General features: G+C 43.3%; 1 protein-coding gene across 4 annotated transcripts in view; it reads right to left on the minus strand.

Moving 5' to 3' along the window:
• Positions 1–9,886, minus strand: part of BRPF3 (bromodomain and PHD finger containing 3) — a 34,014-nt gene extending 24,128 nt beyond the window's left edge. The window contains exons 1-3 of one of the 4 annotated variants that reach the window (XM_047101438.1): positions 9,805–9,886; positions 4,911–6,387; positions 1,826–1,982 (exon numbers count right to left, since the gene is read on the minus strand). In XM_047101438.1, the coding sequence (XP_046957394.1) occupies positions 1,826–1,982; positions 4,911–6,361 (1,608 nt within the window). In that variant the 5' untranslated portion in view covers positions 6,362–6,387; positions 9,805–9,886. Of the gene's footprint in view, positions 1–1,825; positions 1,983–4,910; positions 6,959–9,804 lie in introns of those variants that run through there. The other 3 variants (XM_047101437.1, XR_006966073.1, XM_047101436.1) reach the window with 3 other exon arrangements.
• Positions 9,887–25,328: the final 15,442 nt, after the last annotated feature.

Here is a 25,328-nt window from a genome sequence, read left to right on the forward strand (position 1 = left end):
GGTTTGACAGATAAGGGCACAGTAGCATAAAGACAAATAATAAAAACTCAACAGATAAACTGAACACAAAATGTTAAGAGAATGTAAAATAGAAAGGATCTGAGTGGGTTGGGGTTAGGTCTGGGAAGGCTTCCGGTGAAAGCATTCTCACTAGGGGTTTACGGTAGTGATGGACACGGATGAACAAAGCAGTAAGGAACCAAAGGGACCACAGAGAAGAAGTGTTGGAAGAAGCAGAATTAGTGATTTTTTGCCTGGTGAAAAAAAAATGGCCTGGCCAGAGCAGAAAAGCTGGATAACCATAAAAGTTAAGCAAGATCCAGGATTCAGCTGATAAGAAGGCTCAAACTCCATGCAAAGGATCCTGGATGTGGCCTGCCTGGAGAGGGGGAATATATTCTGGAAATGGAAGTGACAAGATGGAAAATGGTATGTGAATGAGACAGTATCAGTAGTACAGCAAAGAAAGAATCAGAGGTGGGAGACCAACTAGAAAGCTACTGCTGAAATTAAGGGGGCATGGGTGAGCAGGGGAGCTGTAGAACAGAGACAAAGGATCAGATACTGATAAACTCCTCCAAAGTAGCATAAGGAATGATTAACTGTGGCTTGTCATGGAGGGAAGAATCAAAAGTAACTCCAAGGTGGGGAAATGTCTGAGGTCAGGAGAAAGAAGGTTCCATGTCAATATTAGGGAAATACATTTATGAGAGAAGAATAATGAATTCAGTTTCCAATATATGAATTCTAGGAAACAACATCTACAAGAACATCTATGGTTTCTCTGCCCCAGGACTGAGGGCAGAAAAAAGGGATGAGGACAAGAAAAGAAACCTGCCACACTTATTTACAACTATGAGAGTGTACAGCTCTCCAAGCCAATGGGCAGGCAGCACAGTCCCTGGGAATGTTAATATTGCAGTCAAAGGGCGGAGGAGGAGCAAAAGGGTGTGACAGAGAAGCTCTAAGACAAGGTGATCCATGGTGACAAATGTAGCCCAATGGACAATACAATGAGAATCTGAGGTAAGGCTTGCTGGGCTGGGAGGAGGTGGCTGATGTTCTAGGAGAAGCTACAGGGGAGCAGGTGGACCATTTCAAGGAAGGACGAGATGCAGACTTGCACTTCAGGATTTTAGTTACAAAAGGCAAAAGTGAAATCAGATAGAACCCAGAGGGCACCAGAGTCACGTAAAAGATTGCTTCATCTCTGGGGTAGTGGTGTGGAAATATTTAAAGGCAGAAGTAATGGAGCAAGTGAAGAGGGAAAAAGAAGTAAATAGTAAAAAAAAAAAAAAAAAAAAAAAAAAAAAAGAGTCTCTCACGAGGCTTCCACCATCTCAGGAAACAGTAAACATGCAGCAACTCTGTGACTAAAATGCCACAATTGGCCAGGCTGTGTGCTACAACTGAGATGGCACATTTGTGTGTTTTCTATGAAACATTTCTGGCAGATGTCAGTATAGTGTGTTAAGGAAAGTGCTCCTTGTCCTAATTCATGCAACATGGCCACCTGGCTCTCATTCAGCCCATTCCTTTCTTTCTGCCATGTCTGCAAGGTTTTCCCCACATAATGGAAAGTTGGGCTTATTCTCCATTCTCCCCTAGAATATGCTTCAAAGTCAAGCCTCTCCCATCCAGAAGGAGCTGCTGTCTGGTCCCAAAGACTCTACAGTGTTGGAGGTCATTCCTGGGCTATGCCTCCTGGAGGGGTGACCGCCTACAGGTAAAGGCTCTGCAGAGGGCTCAGGGAGGGGTTACCCCAACCATCATTTCTTCTCCTTCACCCTCCACCTCCTCCATCATCTTCAATCACTTCACCTACCTGCTCGGCGTTTCTTTGGGACTGCAGGTGGGAATGCAGGCGCCGGATGAGGGGGACACCGTTCCGTGCCTGCCGCTTCAATAGCCAGTAGTTGTGAAGCCGCTGTATGAATTGGTTTTTCCTCTGAAAGGAGAGACCACTACAGATCTTGTTCAACCTTGAGTGGAGGCACAGGGAAGTGAAAGACAAGGTCAGTGGGCAGCCCTGATTATAGCTTCCTATTCAGACCCTGGTTCATTTCTGAACCTTATATATAAAAGAATATAGGATAAAGTGGTCAAATGCCTAACCTCAGAGAAAGGCTTAAAAAAGACAGCAAAGTTAAGCAGCTCAGATTCAGCGTGAGATATATCGCCTGATTTTCTACTTCCTACCTTGCAGTCCTGATTCTCCAAAAGAACCCTCTCCCAGGAACCCTGTTTCCTACAATCCTAAGAAACAGGCCTGTGCCCCATACCCCTACACTTCTCTTGATAAAAGCAGCAAAAGAAGGCAGGAACTTGAGTAAGCTATAGGCAATGTGGTCACTATTTCCAGCCACCCTGTGGCTGAGGGTCTCCCCAGACCAGGGAATAGTCGATAGCCAAGCTGGAAGGAAAACTAGTAGAACTACACCAGGCTACTGCTTTCTGAGCTCAAACGCAACACCTTGGAGTTGTCTGACCCCTGGTTTTTAATTAAAGATCTCAGCAGCCTAAAAATGTCTAATTTTGAACCAAATGAAAAAAAAAAAACTGGATAAGAGGATGGAGAATCTGAAAACTTAACTGGCTAAACTAACCCAATAGAGAAATCTTAAAGTAAGGATTTAAGCCAATAATACGTGGGGACGATGGAGGGGTAAGTGAAAGGGAAAGGAATTAATAAACCTATAATCTTTATGTTAACAGCCCTGTTGCGAAGTGGGTAACATTATTCTCATGGTAACAAAAGATGGAAAGGCAGCTTAGGAAGAGAGGCTGAATAAACTATCAAAGTCACTAATGCAGCTAAAAATATGGTGGCGCAGTGCGCCTGGGTGGCTCAGGCGGTTAAGGGTCTGACTCAAAAATAACAAACATTAAAAATAAATAAATAAATAAAAAATAAACAATGGTGGCCCTGGATGGGATTTGAATCAATGATCCCTCTGCTACACCATCCTGTGTCCTAAAATTGGTTATTCACACAGTAAGCAAGGCCTCAGTTTTCCCCACTTCCTCATCTCACTGCACTGAAAGGAAGGTTAAGTGTGGCTAAACAAGAAAGTAAAACCTAACAAGGGTGGGCATGTTGGGCTGGACATTGATCACCTAGGCCTTGTGCCTATCCAAGGTCAGACATTCCTGCCCCAAAGCCAAGCTTAAAAAACCAAGACCTAGGCCTTTCCCCAAAGAACAGTTTCCCCACCAATGCCCATGCCAAGCACACCTGCCCAGATGCAGGCAGCCCCCTCCCTCTACAACCTCTTGGCTATGGAGGGTCCCAACAGCATTTGTGCAAGTAGAAAAAAGAATAATAATAAAATAGCAGCAGCAGCAGCAGTAGCCACCATTTATTGAGCACTTACTATTTACCAGGCACTGTGCTAAGTGCTTTACTTATATTATCTCATTTATTTCTCACAACAACTCTATCAGGTTCATTAACAAATAAATAAGACTTGAAGAAGTAACTTGCCAAAGTTCACATGGGTAGTTAGCGACAGGAGCAAGATTCAAAAGCAGGTCTGTCTGGTTTCTTAGCCAGCATGCTAAGGCCTCTGCAAGACACATCTATAAGAGCAGATGTGACAACCAAAAAGTCTAGTCCCAGGGCACAGCCACCCTACAGATGTTACTAAGCGTGAACTCCAGTCAACATCAGCGAAGAGGGTAGCCTACAACAGCTCTGTGACTAGAAGGCATTTCCAGTTGACTGAATTCTAACTCCAGTCATGGCTCACAAGAGCCTCTCCCTCCTGCTCTGCTCCGCTCTTATGTCTCCTTCCCAGACTGACAAGTCTGTTTGCCCGTTCCTTACACAACTCATTCCCCACTACCCTCTAGCACTCTTTTCTCCCTATCCTTTTCAACAAGAGAGACAAACAGCAGGAACAGAGCCTGGAGGCATCATGAGTTCCAGCTCGTGGTCAGGTTCTGTTGCTTTCCACCTGGTTCCAGCCCTTTGAACAGGACTTGGCATATAGTAAGTGCTCAATAAACATCTCGTTGAATGAATAAAGGAGTGAACAACTTTACCTCCTGTTGCCGCAGTTTCTTCATCTGGGGGTGTGGGAGAAGGTGCAAGGACTACATTAGATTAAATAATCTTCAAGATTCCTTCCTACTCTAACACTGTATACTTTGCAAAGAATATCACTCTTGAGATGACCTTCCAATGAAAAATCTTTCCTGTCTCTGGCTTTTCTGCCCTCTAACAGCTACTTCTCTAATGGTTTAAAATAGATACAATGATGTCTCTACAGACTCACTAGGGGCCAAGGTGGCTTAGACATACAGTTGAGCTGAGTGATCCTTTTCCCCCTAAATCTAAAGCTTCTCAAGAAGAGAAATAGCATATCCTCCCCACACCACCACCCCCTTCACAAAAAGTCTCCATCATTCTCAGATTAGAGCCTTCTAGATAGCAGGCACCCATACTGACCCCTTAAAACAGTGGTTCTCAGTTCTATCCCCCCGGGGGTTTTTGGAAACATAGGAGATTGTCACAAAGACCAGGCAATGAGGGAGTGGATACAAATGGCACTTACAGATCAGGGATGCTAAACATCAAGAAATGTATGGGACAGTCCTAATGATAAACAATCATCCCATCCAAAATGCCACTTGTGCACCTGTTGAAAAATGCTGCCTTAGACATCCTTCACCTGGGTTTCTAAGCAACTTAATTTTGTCTCACCTTGAAGCCAAGGAAACACACTGCTGTCAGGGCACAATGAAAACCACAAACCAGACCAGGGACCAAAGGAGAAGTCTAAATTTGAGGGCACAGAAGAGAACAAATGTTCACCAACCATGCTTGGGGAAGGAGGTCCTGGCTCAGGGCCAGCACCAGCCCAACCAGAAACCATCGGTCCATGTGGAGACCTCCTGACCAAGCTTACCTATATGAGGGGATCTGTGGGACAGTGACCATGGGGACAGTGGAGGGTGTATCTCGGCCCATTTCCTCTGGCTCCTTCTTGATTTTCTGCTTCAAAGTCATCTTGTTCTTCCTGGGCACTCCCTTGAGGGGGCCACCTACCCCGCCTTGGCCTTCATCTTCCTCCTCTTCTTCTACCTCTTCCTTCTCTTCCTCCTCTCCACAGCCCTCCTTCAGGCCTTCCTCATCCCCAGCCTCACTGAGGCTTCCAGGGGAGTCACCCTTCCTCCTAGAAGTGGCAGCACCTGGCGGCGAGTGGGCCTCACAGTAGGCGGTCTTGCGTACTGTGAAGATGGTGCCATTGAGGCTGGTCTCACGCATGGGCTCAATCTTCATGAAGAGCCCAGCCCGCTGTGCACATGTCACATGGAAGGCTGTGTAGCAGTTCACCTTATGGCACTGGATGGCTGCACCCAGCCCCTTCTGCTTGCAGATATAACAGGTTAGTTTCCAGCGGGCAGGTGGGATGTTGTCAATGCCCTCAATGGGCTCCAGGAACACGGTGTTAGCGAAGCAGACTTCAGGGATCCAGATGGCACACACCACGTGGGCCCAGTGCCCATCACTGGTCTGTTTGAAGGCGCCGCCCTTATTGGGGCAGAGGACGCAGTCCACAGGTCGGGAGGGAGACTGTAGGCAGCAGCGGCATAGCCACTGGCCCTCAGGGATGTAGGGGACACCGTAGCACTCCTGGTGTACAGCCAGGTTGCAGATATCACAGAAGAGAATGACATTGCTGTTGTGGCATTCGTCATCCAGGCACACACAGCAAAAGGCGTCTTCATCAATGAGTGACTGCTGGGCCCCACTGCTGCGACTCTCCAAATATGACTCCTTCTCAAGCCGGTCTACCAGCAACTCAAAAGTGTCTGCTGACACCAAACTGTGCCCATCTACTCGCCGCTTCTCATTCACCATGTCCAGCCAGGCAAGGTCCTCCTCATCCATGTCGTATTCTACCTCCGCATCCAGGTCTTCAGGTGGCTTCTCGATGTAGCGGTAGTAGGCAGCAGGCAGTGGGGGTGCTTCTGGCTGGCTGCCTGAGTCCACCATGCGAAAGCTGGGTTGCGGGAGGTGGAAGGAAGTGCCGGATGCATGCTTGGAACAGGACTCCTTCTTCTTGCCCTTGGAGGAGGGTTTTTTGGACTTGCCAGGAAACTGAGGCTGCTCACTGTTCTCCTTGTTACTATTGCATTCGGTGATATCCTGGGCAGTCAGCTCGTCCTCTGTGATGATCTTGAGTGGATCATAGATGCTGATTCGATGCAGGCGTCCATCGATGTCCACCTCGACAATCCTTTGGGCCTGAGCATATGTCAGGGTCTCCCGAGTAGGTGAGCACTTCAGACTGTAGGGAGATGGGGAGCGCCGACCCTCGGCATTCTGCCGCGACTTCCGGCGCGGCTTCCTCATGGCACCTGGGAACCAAGGGGACAGGCCTAAGGAGAAACCAGGAAACTGAGTTGAATGTTCAGGCATGCACTCATTCACCCTTCCATCTGATCGAGTGGCCACCACGAAGACTGTCTGTTCCCTCTGCCTGAACATCCTGCCCCTCAGACATCATCCACACAGCTTGCTCCTTCGCTTCAACTTTTTTCACAAACACTGCTTCTCAATGAGACCCTCTCTGACCATTCTATCTTAAACTGCAAATCTCTTTCCCCCATCAACAATCTTTCATTTTGCTTTATTTTTCACCATGACACTCACCATTTTTTATCATGCTATGTAATGTGCCTATTTATCATAAATGTTTGCTTCCTTCCGTTAGAATGCAAGCTCCATGAGGGGAAGATTTTTGTCTATTTTGTTCACCGCTGTATTCCCAGCACCTGGAATGATACCTGGCTCCTTAATAAGCACTCAATAAATATTAGTTGAATGAGAGGAGAAATCAAAGCTGCATGGTCCCTGCCTCTAGGTGCTCCATCTAATTGAAAGGACAGAAAAGTAAACAGATCTTGGGGCACCTGGGTGGCTCAGCCGGTTAAGTGTCCGACTTCGGCTCAGGTCATGATCTCACAGTTCGTGGGTTCGAGCCCCGTGTCAGGCTCTGCTGACAGCTCAGAGCCTAGAGCCTGCTTCGAATTCTGTGTCTCCCTCTCTCTCTCTGCCCCTCTCCCACTCATGATTTGTCTGTCTCTCAAAAATAAATAAATGTTAAAAAAAAAAAAAACTTTAAAAAAAGAAAAAAAGAAAAGCAAATCATTACAAATGACCATTACAGATCATTACAAAACAACACAGGGAGAGATCTAAAATTCTAATGATGTCCTACATAAGGCTGTGGGATACCTACCTATGGAAAAGGATGGGGTGGTTAAGGGTTCAGAAAAGAAGAAAACAAAAAGAGCATCCCCTTTTAAGCTGTGTACATGAACAGTGGCCCCACCAGAGGATCAAAAGCTCACAGGTCTAAAGCCCTCTCCCAACCCTTCTTACAACGATCAGAAGCCCTATCCCCTAACCACACCCAGGAGTGAAGAGGTGAAGGCACCTGAAATGTCTACTATGTACAGTCTAAAGACTTCAAACTACAGTATAAAGGGCTTTCTCTGGAAAAGGCAGCTTTGAGGATGCACTGGCGAATACATTTCTAAGCAGAAACACTGGAAGCTCTGGGAGTGGTCCACAAGTGGCACTGAAGTTTTAAGTGGCCTATCTGAGACCCTCATGGGACCCAAGGCCAAGATGATTGGGGCAGTATCTGAGGTAAACTCTCAATGCATTCTCTTACCTCAGAAGTCCCTCTCTCCCCAAATCCTTACATTTAGTTTGCCCCTGTGCAACAAGGAGAAAGCCCTTAAGTTTCCCATATCATTCTCTGGATAAAGGGAATCATGACAAGCTCATAAGGAGCTACGGCAGCAGTTACTGAGGCCATCACTACTGGGAAAGACATTTGGAGATACGGGGCTCCAAGTGTGGGCAGAGACTTGGAAAGGTAACAACAGTGAGAGGATTTCAAAGAGAAAAAGAGTCTGTCACCTTGATGATGATAATTTAGCACACTTTTGCAAACTACAAATCCTTTTCCCTTTTTTTTTTTTTTTTTTTAATTTTTAAAGTAATTTCTACCCTCAACACGGGGCTCGAACTTACGACTCTGTGATCAAGAGTCACATGTTCCAACTGAGCCGGCCAGGCACCTCAATCCCTTTTACTTTTAATTATTTCTCTCAACTAGCTTGGGAGGTAGGATAGATATCATCGTCTCCATTTTACAGATGAAGAAACAGAAGCTCAACAAGATGTCACTCAACCCAGAGGTAGTGAGTGATAAAGCTACAGTTCAAACCCAGGTCCCCTGACGGGCTGAATCCATCTCCCTGGGAAGGAAGACCACCACAGAGATGCCGTGATCTGGTTCAAAAAGAGGCTCTCTCTGGGGCGATCTAGGTTCCAACCTTGGTCCTGCGTGACCTGGAGAAAGTCACTGAATCTCTCTGTGCCTCCACGCTCCACCAGTAAAATGAAAAACTCTACCTCTTAAGCGTTGCTCTTGGTCAACAGAGAATTATCACCACCCTTGTTTAAAAGGCCTTCCAATCCCCAAGTGTGACTGAAACACACAAACAAACACCGACTTGGCTGAGGAACAGTGGCGGGCAGGCACACGACCCATTGGGAACAAAAGGCAACAGAATCATCCCAGCAATTCTGTCCAGGTTCCAGAGACCCTTGGCCACTACATGCCTGACAAATGCCAAGTCCCTGGGGGTAGCCCAGGCCAACAGACCTGCCTCACTGCCCCCATGCCTTCGCGGGCAGGGAGAACCTCGCAGAAGTGTGAAACCCTACCTCGGTACTAACCTGAAATCCTGAAAGAGTTTGGAGGGTGTGGACCCTCCTTTGTTAAAGCGCTGTATGTTCTTCCTCCCTACCAGCTACCACCTCCTTGGCAGCGTGGGGTAGTCCTCACCCAAGCAGCAAGTATCTAAGGAAAACCTCTTGGGTCCTCCCCAAGCCTCCAGGCACCGGGGGGGGGGGGGGGGGGGGGGGGGCAAATTCTGGAGAGGGAAGGGCGGCTGCTGAGGAAAAGGAGTTTCGCCCGCAAGGAGCTTACAGTCCAGCTTTTTGGCGGGAGCGTCTCATCACACACAGCCCTTCCCACAGACACGCGTCCAAATACCCCCAACACCCCCAGAGGTCTCCTCAGCACCCCCGAAGCCCCACTTGCCCACCCCACCCAGGTCCCCGAAGAACGAGGAGTTTCTGCAATTAGACCCTACCCCCTGTACCCCCACGAGATACTCATGAGACAAGGGAGAACCCCAGCCAAGGCTCCTGCCCCTTTAAAGGGGCACCTCTTCCAGAAAAATCTTGACCCTTCCGAGGAGAAAGGAGGGAAATAACATCTCCTCCCCCAAGGGGAGGGGGGCGAGCGCGCCAGCGACAGACTGACGCGCAGTCCGACCCTCAGACAGAGAAAGCTAGCGCCAGCGAACCAGCGGGGCAGAGAGGCGAGCGCCCATTGGTCGCCTCACCTGCCCGTCAGCAGAAACCAGGGGGCCAAGGGCCGTTCGGGGGGCGGAACCTTCTTCTGGCCTGACCAATTGGAGAGCATGGCGGGGGCGGGGCTCGGCGGCTCGCCAGCCAGGGCCGGGGGGGAGGGAAACAAGATGGCGGCTGCGGGAGGGGGTCCTCGCTTTTCAGCTCCCCCCTCACCCGCCTTCTCCTTCCCCGCCGCCGCCCTCGCTCCAGGAGAGCGCTTTCGCGCCGCCCCCCGCCCCGCTCGGGAAGCCCCCTGCTTCCCACTCCCTGCCCCCCCTCCCCCGCGCGCAGTCCCTGGTCCCCGTAGGCCCCGCTGCCCCCGCCCCCGCTCCGTTCGGCCCCTCTGCCACCCCCATTACCTCAGCCGCCGGCCCGGCCCCACCGTTCGGGGCCCCTGGGCGCGGGCGGGCCGGCCGTCGAGCAGGTCGGCGCGGCCCTGGGAGCGGAGCGCGGCCTCCTCCCGCGCTAGCCTCCGCGGCCACCGCCGTGCCCCCTCCCGGCCCGCGCAGGGGCCCCGGCCCGGCCGCCGCCGCCGCTCCCGGGGGAGGAGGGGGAATGAAGCCGCTGCCGCCGCCGCTGCCGCCACGGAGCCCGGCCGAGGGGAGGGAGGGATCAGCCCCCAGGCAGGATCCGCCCCTCCGGCCTCCCCCCCGCCACCTCCACCCCTTCCCTCGCTCCCTCCCTGGCTCCGCGGGCTCTCCCGCTGAACAGGAGCGAGAGCGCGAAAGAGGGGGGAACGCGAAGAAAATCCCCCCGCCCGTGCCCGGCGCAGCGGCGGCCGGGGCGGCGCGGAGAGGAGCGCGGAGCCGCCGCCGCCACGGGGCACCGTCCCCGGCTCGGCCTCACGGTGGCGGTGCGGACGCGGCAGGGGCGCGGAGCAGAGACCGGCTCTGCGCCCGCCGCGGCCGTGGCTCACCCCGGCGTACCCCGCCGCCGGGCGAACCCCGCAAGACAGCGGGGGACGTTCGGGTCTGGTTGGGAAAGACCGGCATCCCTAACTCCTTAGAGTGGTCAGTCGTCCACTCCCCCTGCTCCTGCGAGAGGTGGCTACGGTTTGGGGCAACAAACCCCCTACCCGAGCTAGAGGGCCCCTCCAGAGGTTAAGCCAGGGGAGTCATTGGAGTCAAAACCCGTCTGTAGTTTCTTGGGGTGCAGGTGCCTGTATTCCTCCCAGAAAGTCGCCCTCCCTCCCTGGCCGTGCTCTGGTCCGGAGGACAAAGGTCTGGCGATGTCCATCCCCTCCCCCAGTGAGGACAGCCGGGAAAGACCCTCTGTTGTGTACAGGTGAGCGTCTTGTTCCCCATAGGACATCCTTCTTAAGAAACAGACCTGACTTCGTTGTGCCATTCTCTCCCTTACGTGTTTAAAAAGAGTAGACATGAAAGTTTGACAGTCTGCTTAAGGACGTCTGGTAACTCGTTTGTCTCTGGAGACAAGGGAAACTCTCCTTAAACCTGATGTGGCTAGGAATTGGTTAATTTAATGCAATAAGCGGCTTTCTAAAAGACTCATGACAAATGGCAACTTGAGACTTCAAGATATGATCAGACTGGCTTTGTTTTGATAAGTAAATCTAAGAAGAGATGAGTCTTTTGCACCCCCTTTTGCCTATAAATTAAAAAGCTTGCCTCATACGACTGAAGTCTTAAGTACCAATATTTAATGACGTGTATAAAAGATGTATGGATAGACTGCCTTTCAACGTGGAGATGAATGACATATTTTGAAAGCGTTTCCTCTGCCCGCGCTGGTGGTGTAGCTTGATGAGACTTTCACAATCTCTTGCTTGGTTCTGATGATGAAGGACACGGATTCTAGAGTCAGAGGACGAAAGATAGCCTTGGGATCCAAGTCTTCCAAATGTTTAAACCGAACGTATTGCTACTTTTGGAAGTATAGATGTTCGTTATCCTAAGGAATTTAAATACATTATGTTGTGAATTTGGAAGTGTGGTAAAAGTTAGGAAGCTAATTTGTGTTACAAAGATGTTTTTCTGGTTACACAGTAGCACCTTGTAAAAGTGAGAGCAAAAATACTTCTGTGTACCAATTTTTTGAAAGAGAAGGGAGTGTCTCGTGGAGCTAAGCAAGGCCAGGGCAATGTTTTGAAAACTGTGAAGAAGAAGTATGAATTGATGTCAAGTGTTCTAAGGCTATGGGGAATAATCGTTTGGAGGGAAGGTGTAGAAAAAAGATGATTAATTGTGGGAGGGAGAGCCCCAGAGGCAAAAGAATATTACAGTTACTTTTAGTTAAGGGGGGGGGGGACCCTGAAGACTAATAGAAACAATACCGAATTTCTTTTCTTATTCTTTTAAAATGTGAACTATATCCATGTATCCATGGGACTAGTAACTTCTATTTCTTCACATATGTTCACAAAATTTATGTAGCACATTTCCTGTTTGTGTGATTGGGTGCTGTTTTTTTCCCACCAAAATTAATGAACAGATATGTTGGGGAAATGCATTGGTTTCCACTTGTAACAGTAAGTATAAAATAATGACTTAAATGCCATTGAAAAAGCATGAAGTTAACCTAATGCATTTGATGTCCAGGTTTTTCTGTTTGAAGCTTCATAATAAGACCTTATTCAACAGAGTGTTTCTCTTCTGTTTTCAACTTCTACTCTCTTAATGGTAACGGTACAGTTGTCCTCAACTTTTATTTTTTGACATTTATTTATTTTTGACATTTGGTATTGGTTTCTGTTAGTGTAACTGCACACATAATCAGTTCACAATGATGTAATCTTAAATGACAATTATGTCATTAAAAACAAATTTGGAACATGTATCAGAAATCCCAGAGAACTAAAATTTAATTAACTTTAATCTTTAGCTATTTTAAAGAGTTTAAATTCACTAGCCCTCAGCCCTTCCATTAAACCATACAGCAATTAAGTTCAACAAACATATGCACAGACTTTGTTTCCAAATAGTTTTTCAAAATTCTGCATTTTTAAATAGAAACTAATTTATTTGGAGTAGGAGGGATGTTTTATCATTTAGAACTAAAAAAGGAACTACAAAAATTTCCCCCCTCAACATTTATTTTCAGCATCTCAGGATATCTTTGTCAATGCTTTATTTTATCACTAGTTTATCAAGGCGAGAAACCTCTCAAGGGTCAGATGCGATACCACTGGATTGGTAAAATATGTATGGTGAGAGAAAATAGGCTTTGATTGATTGTTAAATTTTTTTATGGAATATTCCTTCCTTAGACCTTGGCTAAAAGAAGTATGAAACCATAAATGGGATAATGTATGAGGTTGGAATCATTATATTTTAATGCCACGATGTAAATTGTTTAAGAATGTAATGTTTGCTTAGAAAAAGGAAAAAGTTTCTAAATTTAATTCCACTTATTTATTCCTATAGCAGACACTTACTGAACACCCACTGTGTGTCCAATCTTATACAAGCCGCTTTGGATATAATGGCAAAATCTCAGCCTAAAAAGGGGCCAGTGATCATATTTTCCCTTGCTACTACTCTTAGTAGTGTACAACTAAGAAGCAAGCTAGAAATAACTAGAAAGCACATGTGGGAGAAATTAGATAAAGTAGTGAACAGTGTGGAGCAACTATTATTCAAATGGAAGATGGGAGGCTTTTTTTTAGTCAGCTTCTAAATCATGATGGATGTGAATTGGTGAAAAGAGTATAGAATGACATTAGGATAGTGACAGGTAGCCCAGGCAAAGGAACAATATGCAGGGAATAATAAGGAAATTATTCTAGCCGGTCTATATGGAAGATGCTAAGAAAAGAAAAGGTTGAATTGGATATGAGGTATAGCAAGGGTATAAGGATGATAAAAATAATACCTAGCACTTAATGTGCAAGGTAGTATGCTCAGTGCTTTACATACTGTATCAAAAAAAATCTTTGTTGCACTTAGGAAACAAACTCAAATTAGTTTATTGAAGGAAATCTATTGACTCGTGACCAGAAAGTCCAGGAGTGCATCTGGCTTTAGGCAAAGCTAAGTCAAGAGATTGAAATTATGTCATCGGGATACTGTCTCTAGCAGTCTCTCAGCCAACCTAAACGATAGCCGTGACCGGAAAGACATAATACTCTGATGAAGTCTGCCCATTGTCCACTACTAGAACCAGAGGACATGGGCAGGAGGTGATTCACCAAAAGCACAGTGGGCACACATACAAAATAGGTCCAATATACATGCCATTTCTCATTTACCAACTTATTAACTCATTATTGTTATTCTTATGGTCCCCATGGGATAAACTAGAGCTGGAACAGTATTAGGTAAACCCGGAAGAATGTACTACAGGTAATTAAGTGTTGTGACAATAAAAGGGCATTAACCAGAATGATAGAGGGGATGGTAGAGAAAGAGGAGGGAAAGGAAGGTTCAAATAAAAATCAGAAGATAGATCAGTAATTTGATGGCTGATTGAACATAGGAACAAAGGAAAAAATTATCTTAAATTCAAACTTAGAAGGTACAATTATTGGTACAATTGGTATAATTGGTACAATTATTGCAAATTAAGAGGTGGCAAAGGGTTACATAGGAGCTCCTGTTGGGTCTGAGGACCCAAGGATTGAGGAAATGATGAGTCAGCTCAAGTTCTCTGGAGTTTCTTTTGTCACACTAAAATACATATTCATTCAATGATTATTTGTGAGCTCAGGTAAGTTTCTATTTTATGCTTGTAAAGACCACACAGATAAAAAGGCTATGCTCTCCGGCCTGAAGGCACTTCAAGTCTAATCACAGGAATAAAGCAAGTATATTAACAAACATATAATATAATATAACATATAATAAGCATGTAAGCCACTCAAGAGAGATACAAGCAAAGTGGCATGAGGGTTTTAGAGAAGAGAGACGAGGGAAGGTCCTGTGAAGAAGGTGCTGTTTGAGCTCCACCTTAAAATTTGGGTTGAATGTCAACTGGGAGGATGGTACAAAGCTGGCGGGCTGAGTACCAGCATGACCAAAGGTAAAAGGAACACCGAAAGACTGATTCAGGGAACAGTGGGTTACCCCCGGTTGACCCAGAAATGGGAGATGGCAGAGAAAAGACTGGAAAGGTAAAAATAGAGTCAGAGCATGGAGACTGTTAGGTAGAGAAATGGATGTTAAGGGGCAGCAGTCCCTGATAAGTTTTGGAACAGGGGAATGACTTGAATAGTTCTATGCTTTAAGATCTAGTCAGGCAAGAAGAGTATGGTATACTATGGCTTGCATTATCCACTTAGCGTGGCTTGCATTATTCTCTTTGGGCTTGAATTCTAGCTAGAACATTTTCCCATATACTCAGTGTAATGCTCAACCACAAGCCTGAAAGTAAATAGTTTGTGGTTTAAGTGTAAATTGTTCAAATTGATTTAATGTTTTCTCATGTCAACCTTTAATTTAGCATTCCCATTAAATCCTAAACCTTAATCAGAGTAAAGTCAAGACACCATAAAATGTAAGTTATTTCTATATTTTATTTATTTTTTTAATGTTTATTTTGAGAGAGAGAGAAGGAGAGCATGCACACACGAGCAGGAGAGGGGCAGAGAGAGAGGGGGACAGAGGATCCGAAGTGGGTTTCACACTGTCAGCAGAGAGCCCGATGCGGGGCTTGAACTCACGAACCATGAGATCATGACCTGAGCTGAAGTTAAGACTCTCGACCTACTGAGCCAACCAGGCACCCCAATTTCCATCTTTTAGCAAAAGAGCCAACCTTGCAAGTAGCCATTTATTTGGTATAATTTTACAAAGAGAGGGAAAATACACAAAAACATGGCACCTCCTGAGCCAGGACCTGTTTTTTACAAGATCCTCCCCTAGGTGATACATACATGTAATGGTTTAAGTGTCAATTTGACTGGGCTAAGGGATGCCAAAGAGCTGGTAAAACATCATTCCTGGGTGTGTTTGTGAGGGTATTTCCAGAAGATTAGCATTTGAATCAGTAGGCTGAGTAAAGATCATCTTCACCAATGTGAATGGGCATCATCCAATCTGTTGAGGATCTGAATCAGACAGAAAGGTAGAGGAAGGTCAAATTTACTCTCTGCTTGAACTGGGACATCGTTTCTCCTGTTCTCGGATATTGGTGCTCCTGGTTACTGGGCCTTTGGACTTGGACTGAATTATACCACTGGTATCCCTGGTTCTCCAGCTTGCAGATGACAAGTTATGGGACTTATTGGCCTCCATAATTGCTTGAACCAATTCCTATGATATCTCCTCTCTGCATATACATATATATGTATACACACACACACACACGTATACACACATATTATTTCTCTGGAGAACCCTGACTAATACAATATGCAAATCAAAGTTATGCAATAAATTAGAGCATATTAGAGAATTCAGGAATAAAGTGTTTTAAGGTTCTTGAATTGTCTGGGAAAAGAGAAGAGTTCAAGGAATTAATATCAGCCTTTGATTAGTTAAGAATACTAGTAACATAACATATGATTTGAAAGTGCAAAATCTATAGTCACAGAAAGATTGGTAGCTGCCCACAGGTGAAAGAGATGACTGACTATAAAGGGGTATGAGGGAACTTCTGGAAATAATGGAAACAATATGTAAGTTGATTGTGGTGATGAGAAACATTTGTCAAAAGTCTTTGAACTGCTGAATAGCTGTAGCTTATAGAAATTGTACCACAATTAAGTTGATAAAAAAATACCTGTTGTCATTTTTTAGACTAATCATTAAGAGAATGAAAAAAAGAGGACATAACTCACAAACTAGTGGAGAGGAAAAAAGGAATAATAAAAGACTCAACCAACCAAAAAGAAAACAAGGAAAAGGAACATAGTAAAGGTGAAACAAGCAATGAAATAAAGGGATCCATTTCTGGGAAAGTTTAATGATGGGTGGTTAGAATGTGTGGATTAAACACATATATTTATCCCCCAAACTTCACTACTATGTTAGTAAAGGATTAAAAAAAAAATCCACAAGATCAAAGAGAATGGGGAAATAGCAGATGAGAATTACCAATAAAATTTTGGAGAATGAAAGTAGATGGATATCAGAGAAAGCTAAAACAAGTCTGCAAAGAGAGCCAGTAAAAACCTGATTCACATTAGACCACTAGAAAGGCTTAAAAGTAGGAGACTGTAGATACTTCTGAAGGAAGGGTGGGTGGGGGTGGTAACTGGGAGAATAGAACCTGAAGGTAGAATTGGCTGAAAAATCTGTTAAAATGGGCAGTTAGATGTTGCCAGATCTCCACACTACTCCTTGGAGATGTACTATCCCAGTATCATCTCAAGAAATTGAACTAAAGAGATCTGGACTTGGGGACACCAGTTACCAATGATGGCAGGGACGAAATGCCATTTTGAAAATGGGAATTCAAATGAAACTCTACATGCTGAATGGTGAGATAGCCCGTTCCCCACTCTCATTTCTCTTCTTGGAGCTGATAAAGAGGAAGGGGGTAGCTGGTACAAATTGCTGGGACTGGTGATCCAGAAGGGGGCTGAAAAAAAAAAAAATCCCATGAAAAAATTTTAACCAGCCCATTTTTTCAGTGGGGAATTGGAAAAAAAAATGTTTTCATGAGATCAAAATCCTCAGTGGCCCTGCCCTTTTCTCCCCTCGTATTTCAGAACACTGGAAACCAAGTTTATATTAGAGCCACGCTACTCAGATTGTTATCCAAGAACCAGTAGTATTGACATCCCCTGGAAGGTGGTTAGAAATACAGACTCTCTGGGCCCCACTCCAGACTTAACAAACCAAAAGATTCATTTAACAAGATTCCTCCTAGGTGATTCATGTGCATATTAAAGTTTGAAAAGCCATGGATTAGAGGATATTAGAGAATTTCAGGATTCCTCTATGAAAGTAAAGATTCATTTATGAATAGGGACGGAGGAACATCTCTAATAAAAAAAAATCCAGCTTACCACTTTGGCCTTGTACTGAAGCCCATCAGATATCAAGTGCTGCCTCACCCTACCACAACACACACAATTTTAAACAGCCCTTTTTGTTTAAACCTCTTAAAATTGAATAGACAGTTCAGAACCAATAGATGAGAAAAATCTCTTGAAAGAGCCCACAACAAAGGAACAGAGGGAAACAGTCAATGTAGAGAACCAAGAAATCTTGACAAACAAAAAAATCTCTTAGTCTCAGAGAGTAACATCCATGGAATGGGAACATGGTATTGTTAGGGAGAGAGAGACAAAAAAGAAAATAAAAGGAAAGTCTGAAAAAAAATGAAAGATTTTTGAAGATATAAAGGGAGATTTGAAAGGTGAAGTTCAGGAAGTCTCCCAGAGAGAAGAAAGAAATAGAAATGTAAACAGAAAAGAGAATTTGAAGATGAATTCAGGAAGCCCAACATCCTATTTATAGTAATTCTAGAAAGAGAAATGAGGAATTTTCCCAGAAAGGAAGGTAGTGAGTTTTCAGAATGAAGACTCCCCAGTTCTCTGGTACAATGAATGCAAAAATACCTAAACGAAGAACACCAGTGCTATAAAAAGGGAGTATCCTAAAAGCTTCTGGAGAGAAAAGACAGGTCACATAGAAAGGACTGGGAATCAGAATGATATCAAGCTAGAAGCCAACAGAATAACCCTTTCAAATGCCGAGAGAACATTGTTTTCCATGTAGAAGTCTATGCCTAGCCAAAATATCAATCAAGTGTACAAATAGTGTAAAGACATTCTCAGACATGCAAGTTCTCACTTAACTATTCTTTCTCAGGAAGCAACTGGAAGACACTTTCTTAATTTTTTTTTTTAATGTTTGTTTTGGCGGGGGCAGAGAGAGAGAGAGAGAGAGAGAGAGAGAGACAGAATCTGAAGCAGGCTCCAGGCTCTGAGCTCTCAGTGCAGAACCCAACACGGGGCTCAACCCCACCAGCCCAACTATGAGATCATGACCTGAGTGGAAATCAGATGCTCAACCAGGCACCCCTGGAAGACACTTTTCCACAAAAATGATGGAGAAAATAAGAAAAATCCAAGTCATGGGATCTATAAAATAGAATCCAATTCAAGAAAGAAACAAAAAGCAACCCCAGGATTATGGTGAAGGGAAGTCCTGGGAAGAATTGTGCATCACGCCTAGAGTACAACCATTGGAGTTGTAGGGCAAAGGGAGGACTCAAAAACAATTGGAATGGATAGATTACCAGAAGCATTTGGCCATATGGTGGGAGGTTTTTCAGTACTGATGGAGAGTTTAGAGATGAATTTAATAAAATGTAAATACAAAATGAAAACTTTAAAATAGACACTTACTGGGGCACCTAGTGGCTCAGTCGGTTCAACATCTGACTCTTACTTTTGGCTCAGGTCATGATGCCAGGGTCCCAGGATTGAGCACTGCATCAGGCTCCGCGCTGAGCATGGAGCCTGCTTAAGAATATCTCTCTCTGTCGCTCTGCCCCACGTGCACATGCACTCTCTAATTAATTAAATAAATAATATTTATTAATAAATAAACAGGCACTAAATCCTGGAAAGACAACTCACATGAAAAAGAAGTATAATTTCAGTTGAGCCAATGTGGCTCACTTGCAAACATTTATATAATTACAATAATGAGGGGCGCCTGGGTGGCTCAGTTGGTTAGGCGACTGACTTCGGCTCAGGTCATGATCTCACAGTTTGTGAGTTGGAGCCCTGTGTTGGGCTCTGTGCTGACAGCTCAGAGCCTGGATCCTACTTCAGATTCTGTTCTCCCCCTTTCTCTACCCCTCCCCTGCTCATGCTCTGTGTCTCTCTGTCTCTCAATAATAATAAATAAACGTTAAAAATTTGAAAAAAAATAATGAAAACAGAATAGAGATTTAGCTAACAATTGTAGTAATTGTTTTGGGAATATGAGGTAAGTGGTAGGAGATATAAGAGGGCTATTTAAATCCTCATTGTCTATAGTTGAAAGATAATAATGTATAAAATTGAAAGAGCAAGAACTAACAGTATATGCATGCTATTTAGAAATGAGTAAGAGTTTGAAATCGCTGCTTTTGAATTGGGAGAGCAGGAGTTGGGGATCTCTGGAAGCAGGGATCTCTGGTTTTATTTTGAAGCCTTGTAGTATTACTTGACTTTTTTTTTTTAATTTTTTTTTCAACGTTTATTTATTTTTGGGACAGAGAGAGACAGAGCATGAACAGGGGAGGGGCAGAGAGAGAGGGAGACACAGAATCGGAAACAGGCTCCAGGCTCCGAGCCATCAGCCCAGAGCCCGACACGGGGCTCGAACTCACGGACCGCGAGATCGTGACCTGGCTGAAGTCGGACGCTTAACCGACTGCGCCACCCAGGCGCCCCTGTATTACTTGACCTTTTATAACGATGTGATTTCAGGGGTACCTGGGTGGCTCAGTCAATTAAGTGTCTGACTCTTGATTTTGGCTCAGGTTGTGATCCCAGGGCTGTGGGATCAAGCCCCACATTGGGCTCCATGCTGAGCATGGAGACTGCTTAAAATTCTGTGTCTCTCCTCTCCCTCTGCCCCTCTCCCACTTGTGTGCATGTGCTCACTCACTCTCAAAAAATAAAAATTAAAAAAAACACTACGTAATTTCATAGATGTTAATATGAAATATATTTAAAGATAAATGATATTATTCCAGAACTAAGTAAATGAATTGACAAGAGGCTATAATAAATTAGCTTTCTAATTCAATATGGCAGAAAGAATGCACATTGTGCAGGAAAGGGCTAGCATAGCAGGCTTGACAGCCATCCTTTGAAAGGCCTGCTTACTAGGTTGGCCCATGGCTGACATCTGGGATTTTGTGACGGTTCTTACCACCCTGATAACAGGGACTCACTGTGCTTAAACTATTTGTGCAAACAATATAGTTGATGCTAAACATCTGCTTCCTTCTGGAAGTCTGGAATTTGAGTACATTCCAGAAGGCAGAAGGTGCCTGTGTGACCAGGCACCTGATAAAAACCCTGGGCAGTGTTTCTAATGAGCTTTGCTTGTAAACAACACTTGCTTGACATGTTGATACAACTCTGTGCTGAGGGAAATAGTGTCCTGTGTTACTCCGCCGGGCAAGGACTCATGGAAGCTCTGGCCTGGTTTCCTCCAGACTTAACCCCATGTGTCTTTCCTCTTTGCTGATTTTGCTCTGTATCCCTTTTCTAATTAATTAAATAAATAATATTTATTAATAAATAAACAGGCACTTACTAAATCCAGGAAAGACAACTCACATGAAAAAAGAAATATTTCAGTTGAGCCAATGTGGCTCATATAATGTGGCTCAATAAATAAATCATAGCCATAAATACAGCTGCATGGTGAATCCTATGATTCCTCCTAGCCAATCATTTAGTTTGGGGGTGGTCTTGAGGACCCCTAACACATATTTTATTCCAAATACCAACTAATACTATAGCATAATTACAGGACGTGTGCAAGCAACAAACCCCCAAATCTAGCCATTTTCAGGCAAGAAGAAAATGTATTGGAAGGGTTTAAGGAGGGCTCACAATTGACAGGATGACTGGAGGACAAGTTAGACATCGAATACAATCTAGCCAGGTCATTGCCACCGCTGCCTGTATTGTAAACAGTATCTTAAATATTTTTCTGTTAGTTGCTGGTATTGGAAAGACAATGTATTCTTGCATATATATTCATCTTATATTTAGCCACCTTGCTAACCTTGCTTATAATTTCTAATATTTGGTATGTTCTTAAGGATTTTCTCTTTAGATAATTCTATTATCTAAATAATAGTTTTAATCTTCTCTTTTCAAAAACTAGGCTCTGTCTGTCTGTCTTACTGACCTTCAGCACAATGTCAGCCAGAAGCAATGATCATAGAATCCTTGTCTTTTTACTCAGTGTAGAGAATGCTTCTGAAGTTTCCCCATGAAGAATGGTATTTGCTTTAGGTCTATGTTAAATACCCTTTAACAGATTAAGAAAGATCATTTCTATTGATACTTTGCTAAGTGTTGTTTTATCATGATGAGTGTTGAATTTTATCAAATGCTTTTTCCGTATCTATTAAGATGATAATTGGTTTTCTCCAGTACTGTTAATGTGAAGAATTCGTTCTCTAATAACAAACCATTCTTGTATCCCTGGAATTGCCTGACTTTGCCATTATTTATTACCTGTTTTATACATCACTGATTTGATTTGCTAATACTTTAATATATTTTGCATCTAGGTTCACTAGTGAGATTGGCTGTAATATGATTGCTTTGGGAATTAAGCTTTATTAACCTCATACGATGAATTGGGAATATTTCCTCTTTTTCTGTTTTCTGGAAGAGTTTATATAAGATTGAAATGAATTGTTTCTTGAAAAGTTGGTATAATTTGCCTAGTAAACTATTTAATCCTGATGGTTTCTTTGTAAGAAATTTTGACTATCCTCAGTTTCTTTAATGGGCATAGGATTATATGAGATTTTCATTTCTTGAGTTGTATTTTTCTAGGATTTTCTTCATCTAAGTTTTGCAAAGTATTATCTTCAAATCTCTGCTGCATCTGTAATTATGTCCCCCTTTGCATTACTAATAATATTTTCTTCTCTCTCACTCCCCCCTTTTGTGAATTTTATTAGTTTTTTCCACCTAGATTATCAGCGTTTGGCTTTGTTAATTCTCTGTATTTTTCTTTCTTGATGCTCTTCATTTTTATTTGCTTCTTTCCATTTTCTTTGGGTTTATTATTATTTTTCTAATTAAGTTAGGTGTCTAGCTCTTTACTTTTCCAATGTTCTTCATTTCTAATATAAACATTCAAGGCTATAAATTTACCTTGAATTATCACTATTGTTTGTTTCTCAAGTCTTGATTCATAGCATTTTTGTTATTGCTCAGTTCTAAATATTTTTTACACTTCTATTATGATTTCATCTTGGACCCAAGGGCTGTTTTTCAAGTGTGTGTGTGTGTGTGTGTGTTTAATTAAATTTTTTATTTTGAGATAATTGTAGATTCATATGCAATTATAAGAAATAATACAAAGAGATTCCATGTACATGTTACCCAGTTTCCTCCCAGTTGAGAATATCACAACCGGGATATTGATCTTGATGAGAATTCAGCTATTAATCTTACTGAGGCTTCCTTATATGTGATAAATCACTTCTCTCTTGCTACTTTCAAGGTTCTCTCTGTCCTTGGTTTTCAACAGTTTAAATTTTGATGTGTCTAGGTGTGTATCTCTTTGAGTTTATCTTAGAGTGTGTTGAGCTCCTTGGATATGTGGATTAATGGTTTACACCCAGTCCGGAAAGCTTTTGGCCATTACTTCTTCAAATATTTCTCTCTCTCCTCTCCTGGGACCTCCATTGTGTGTGTGTGTGTGTGTGTGTGTCTGTGTGTCTGTGTGTGTGTGTGTCTGTGTGTCTGTGTGTGTGTGTGTGCACATTTCATGGTGTTTCATAGGTCTCTGACACTCTGTTCCTTTTCTTTATTCATTGTTCTTTCTATTCTTCAGACTGGAGAATCGACTGACCTGTCTTCAAGTTTGCTGATTCCTCTTTCTGCCAGCTTGAATCTGTAGTTGTGCCCCTCTAGCAAATTTTTTTATTTCAGTTATTGTACTTTCCAATTCCAGAATTTCTCTTTGGTTCTTTTGTAATTCTGTCTCTTTACTGATGTTCTCTATTTGGTGAGACATTCTCATACTTTCCTTTAGTTCTTTAGACTTGATTTCCTTTGGTTCTTTGAACATGTTTATAATAACTGATGTAAAGTCTTTGTCTAGCAAAGTCTATCCATCTGGGCTTCCTGAGAAACAGTTTCTATTAACTGCTTCCTCCCCCTCTCCCTTCATATATGTCATATTTTCCTGCTACTTACCATGTCTCATAAGTTTTTGTTGAAAACTAGACACTTTAAATAATATAATGTGGCAACCCTGGAAATCAGATTCCCTTCACTTCCCAGGGTGTGTTGGTGTTGCTGTTTATTGTTTGTTGCGGCTGCTGCTCTTTCTTTAGTGATTTTCCTGAACCAATTCTGTAAAGTCTATTCTTTGTCATATGTGGCTACTATAATCTCTGCTTGGTTAGCTTAGTGAACAGGTAATGAATGGACAGACACTTCCTTACGTGCCATTCATTAATAAGTTTCCCAGCCTTTGCCAAAGGTGTGTGTGTGTGTGTGTGTATGTGTTAGGGTGTATCTTCAACACTCTAGCACACTGTGGACAACTCTTTAGTCTTTACTTCCTGTTTGTGCAAAGCCTCAAGGTCTGCCAATGGTGAGAGAAATTAAGTCTTCTCAGGCCTTTCCTAGGCACGCACACAGTCCTGCACTTGCATATGCTCTTCTAGATTTCCAGGAATATGTCGGAACTTTTCAAAGATAGCCATAGATATCCTACTCCCAAATTTTTCCTTTTAGGTTTTTGTCTACTTCTTTGCCCCACCCAATTGTTATCACCTAGAGCACCAGAGATGTTAAACAATTGCCACTGATTGTTTTCCATAAATGTTCCAGGGAAAAGGGCACTCACCCTGAGTGAAGTATGAGTCAGTTCAAATAAACACAAGTCCTGAGAGTGGTGCTTTACCTGGAACTGCGAGACGGGTCAAATAATGACTATCTTTGAGGACGGGACCTTTGAGAAGCTCCAAAACCTCTTTTGTCCCCTCTAATAATTACCAGCCTCCTGGTTTTCATGGATAACATGATTGCTGGGCTGTTGGTTTCCAATGCCACTGTGAAACAGAGAGAGGGATAGGAACAGAGCAAGTTAAAATGCCACAAAGTTCTCTTGTTTACTGAGATTCAGCCATTTTTCATGAATAAATACTCAGATTGTTCTGAGCTTTTGGTTAATTTCTAGAGTTCTGAAAATGTTGACTTTGATCATTTTTACCTGTGCTTTCATTGCTTTTATGAAGAAGCAAATTTTTGATAGTCCTTACTCCACCATTTTGAAAGTGGCTCTTATCATACTGACTTTGATACAGTCAAGATAAAGAACTGTTCATCACCACAAGGATCCCTTATGTTGTCCTTTAATAGCCACACCTATTTCCTTCCCAAGTAACCCTCTTAAATCCTGGCAACCACTAATCTGTTCTTTATTTCTGTAATTTTTTATCTGTAGAATGTTTTGTAAATGGAATTCTACATTATGTAATATTTGGGGATTGGCTTTTTTCACTAAACATAATTCTCTGGAGATTCATCCAGATTGTTGCCTTTATCAATAATTTGTTCCATATCATTGCTAAGTAATAATCCATGATATGGATATATCACAGTTTGCTTAACCATTCACCCATCGAAGGACATTTGAATTGTTTCCAGTTTGGGGCCTTTGTGGATAAAGTGCTATGAACATTTGTGTGCAGGCTATTATGTGATATGTCTTTATTTCTCTGGGATAGATGCCCAAGAGTGCAATTGCTGAGTCATATGGTAATTGCATGTTTCGTGTTTTTAATAAGCTGCCAATCTAGAAGACATAAAAAAATAGATATTCCATGCTCATGGATTAAAAGAACTAATATTGTTGAAATGTCCATACTATGCCAAGCAATTAACAGATTTAATGTAATCATTATCAAAGTTCCAATAGCATTTTTCACAGAAAATAGAACAATCCTAAAATCTGTATGGAACCACCAAAGACCCTGAATAGCCAAAGCAATCTTGAGAGGCATCACACTCTTTTATTTCAAACCATATACAAACTATAATCAAACAGTATGGTATGGTATGGTACAGTATGGTATTGGCATAAAACAGACACATAGGTCAATGGAACAAAAGAAAGAGCCCAGAATAAACACACACAGAGATGGTCAACTAATTCGTGACACATGTGCAAGCATATACACTCGAGAAAAGGCAGTCTCTTCAATAAATAGTGCTGGGAAAACAGGACAGCCACATCCAAAAGAATAAAACTGGACCACTATCTTG

The sequence above is a fragment of the Lynx rufus genome, unplaced genomic scaffold (genome assembly GCF_022079265.1).
Source record: "Lynx rufus isolate CCGP_SWC_20201006 ecotype Redwood Valley unplaced genomic scaffold, mLynRuf1.p SCAF_6, whole genome shotgun sequence".
NCBI classification, from domain to species: domain Eukaryota; kingdom Metazoa; phylum Chordata; class Mammalia; order Carnivora; family Felidae; genus Lynx; species Lynx rufus.